General features: G+C 51.9%; 1 protein-coding gene across 1 annotated transcript in view; it reads left to right on the forward strand.

The window, feature by feature from the left end:
* Positions 1-2,544, forward strand: part of LOC107300527 (snaclec mucetin subunit beta) — a gene marked incomplete at its 5' end in the record, with an annotated part of 27,717 nt that extends 25,173 nt beyond the window's left edge. Inside the window, 3 exons of the mRNA XM_015829849.1 lie at positions 222-359; positions 1,437-1,521; positions 2,433-2,544. Of these exons, the coding sequence (XP_015685335.1) occupies positions 222-359; positions 1,437-1,521; positions 2,433-2,494 (285 nt within the window). The remainder of the gene's footprint in view (positions 1-221; positions 360-1,436; positions 1,522-2,432) is intronic.
* Between the last annotated feature and the right edge of the window lie 6 nt (positions 2,545-2,550).

Genomic DNA, 2,550 nt, shown 5'->3' on the forward strand with positions numbered 1-2,550 from the left:
GGGAGGAGGAGGGGGGAGGAGGGGAGGAGGAGGAGGAAGAGGGGGAGGAGGGGGAGGGTCTGTTCAGGGAGGGCAACTGCGGGGGTCAAGGAGATCCTGAGGGTGGCCAGGATCAGGCAGTCGGATCCCTGCTCTGTTCTCAGAGGCAGGAACACACACACACAAAACCATCTGCTTCTCAGCTGACAAGTCTCTCTCTCTCTCTTGTTGTTCTCTTACAGAAATTCTGCACACAACAGCACACAGGCAGCCATCTGGTCTCCTATGAGAGCAGTGAAGAAGTAGATTTTGTGGTCTCGAAGACCTTACCAATTTTGAAAGCCAGTTTTGTCTGGATCGGACTGAGCAATGTCTGGAATGTAGGTCCTCTAATGCTAATCTTCCTCGATTCAACTTTACACTTTCTGAGGAGGTTTTCATTTGTTTGTTTGTTTGTTTGTTTAGAGGGATCCTCTGGTGGGAGGCAGAGGTCTCCCTATTCAATGTTCCTGCCTTGGAGAACGGCAGGGAAAACCAAAGTAGAAAACCTTTAACTGCCATCCTCTCTCTCTCTCTCTCTTTCTCTCTCTCTCAATCTCTCCCCCACTGCTGCGGTCTTGAAGGGCCGGATCCTGCCCTGGCCCCCATCTCGGCCCCCAGGCCTTCCTCCCTCTGGAGGGCCCCGTGGATGGGCTCCACACCTGGGGGAGACTCTGCTGGGCCTTCAGCTCAGGGGCTTTAGAGGCCTGGCCTGGGGGGGGCTGTTCTTTCCTCCCCCCCCCTTATTTTAATTTAAGGCAGAAATTCCTCCATCAGGATTTTGTCTCCTGCTCTGCTGGGTTTTCAGCTCTTGGAAGAAGCTCCGTCGTGTACAAAGGAGGGGGGGAGATTCCCTGGAGTTGGAATCAGCTCCTGGGGACTTTGTGACTAGAAAAGTGAATTTCTGGGGACAAGAGTGAAGGAGGTCCTCAAAAGAAATAACCACAGATACCCAGGAGGCTTTTCTCTTCCCAAGTGTCCCCTGAAGCCCTGGGTTCTGCCTCTGCTCCCCCATCCAGGGAGTGATGGGCTTTGGCGCTCTTTCCCTTCCGGAGACCAAGGAGGGTCGTTCGGAGCGGTCACCACGTGGGGCATGGGGCAAAGTGGCCCCCAAGCTGAGGTAGTGACTCCTGGGACCCCTCCAGGCCGTTTTCTCCTCTTTTCCCTCTGGATCTCCTGACTGTCTCCTCTCCAGGCAGTCCCCAAGCGGAACCCTGCTTAGCTGCTCCGGGTCAGCTGGGGTGGATGGAGAGAGAAGGAAAGAGAGAGAAGGAAAGAGAGAGAGAGAGAGAGAAGGAAAGAGAGAGAACGAAAGAGAAAGAGAGAAGGAGGGAGGATACATTTGCTCTGCCCCTTGAAGCTCTGCCAACTTTTCTCCCAGAGCCCCCTCCTCAATCGGCTCTTCCTTGTCTTTCCAGGCATGCAGGTTGCAGTGGAGCGATGGCACCGAGCTTATGTACAATGCCTGGACTGCAGAATCTGAGTGTATCGCATCCAAGACAAGTAAGTCCATGCGGTGTGGTGCACATGGTGTTAGGTCAAGGAGGGTGCCCTTCCCTCCATGAGGACCCAGGGGATCCTTCTTGCAACCCCCCCTCCTTGGCCACTGGGGACCTTTCTTGACCTCCTGGATCTCTGAGCTGCCTCAGTCCTTCACTCTGCACAGACAAGGGAACACGAGACAACCATGGTAGAAACCGTTAAAAGCGGGACTGGAGCTCTAAATGAAAATTATTACGGGGCCATCAGCTCATAATGCAACTAACAAGCTCCATTTTAACCTTGTTCCGAAAGGCCATCATTGTCTCAGGGCATCTGGCTTTTCCCCCCTGGTTTGCTTGCTCAGATGTAGATCAATTTCCAACACCCCATTGTGGTGAGAAGAACCTCGGACACATTTTGTGTATGTGTCTCTGTGTGTTGCAGAGAAATATTAACACATAAACCAATCAAAAGAGCAATTCGGTCTCTGGTGGAGGCACCAGGCTAGAAACAGGAGACGGGGAGTTCTAGTCCCACCATAGGCGCTAAAACCGACTGGCTGACTTTGGACCAGCCCCTCCCTCTCTGCCCAACCCACCTCACAGGGTTGTTGTGGGGAAAAGAGGAGGGGGAAGGTGTGTTGGATATGTTTGCTGCCTTGGGTGAGTTGTAAAGTAAAGAGGTGGGATAAATATAAATAAATCAAAATTAAATTAAAAGAGACAAAAGAAATGAAAGAAACTTGAGGGCCAGGTAAGTTATCTGGGTTAGAAGAACCTGTTGAACCCCCAGCCTGTTTTAGGGGATGAGAGTCTCCACCTGTGGTATCTTCATGTCCTCCTGCAAATGAGCCAGGAGCCTCTGAAAAGATCTTCTGGGACTCTCAGGGAATCTCTACAGAAAGTGATCAAAATTTCTCTTTTGCTACCCAGCTGATAACCAATGGTGGAGTATGGACTGCAGCAGTAAACGCTATGTCGTCTGCAAGTTCTAGGCATAGTCTGAAGATGCAGCTGTCTGAAGTCTGGAGAAGCAAGGAAGCCCCCCCCC

Source organism: Protobothrops mucrosquamatus, unplaced genomic scaffold (genome assembly GCF_001527695.2).
Source record: "Protobothrops mucrosquamatus isolate PMUCROS unplaced genomic scaffold, P.Mucros_1.0 scaffold_237, whole genome shotgun sequence".
Classification (NCBI taxonomy): Eukaryota; Metazoa; Chordata; class Lepidosauria; order Squamata; family Viperidae; genus Protobothrops; species Protobothrops mucrosquamatus.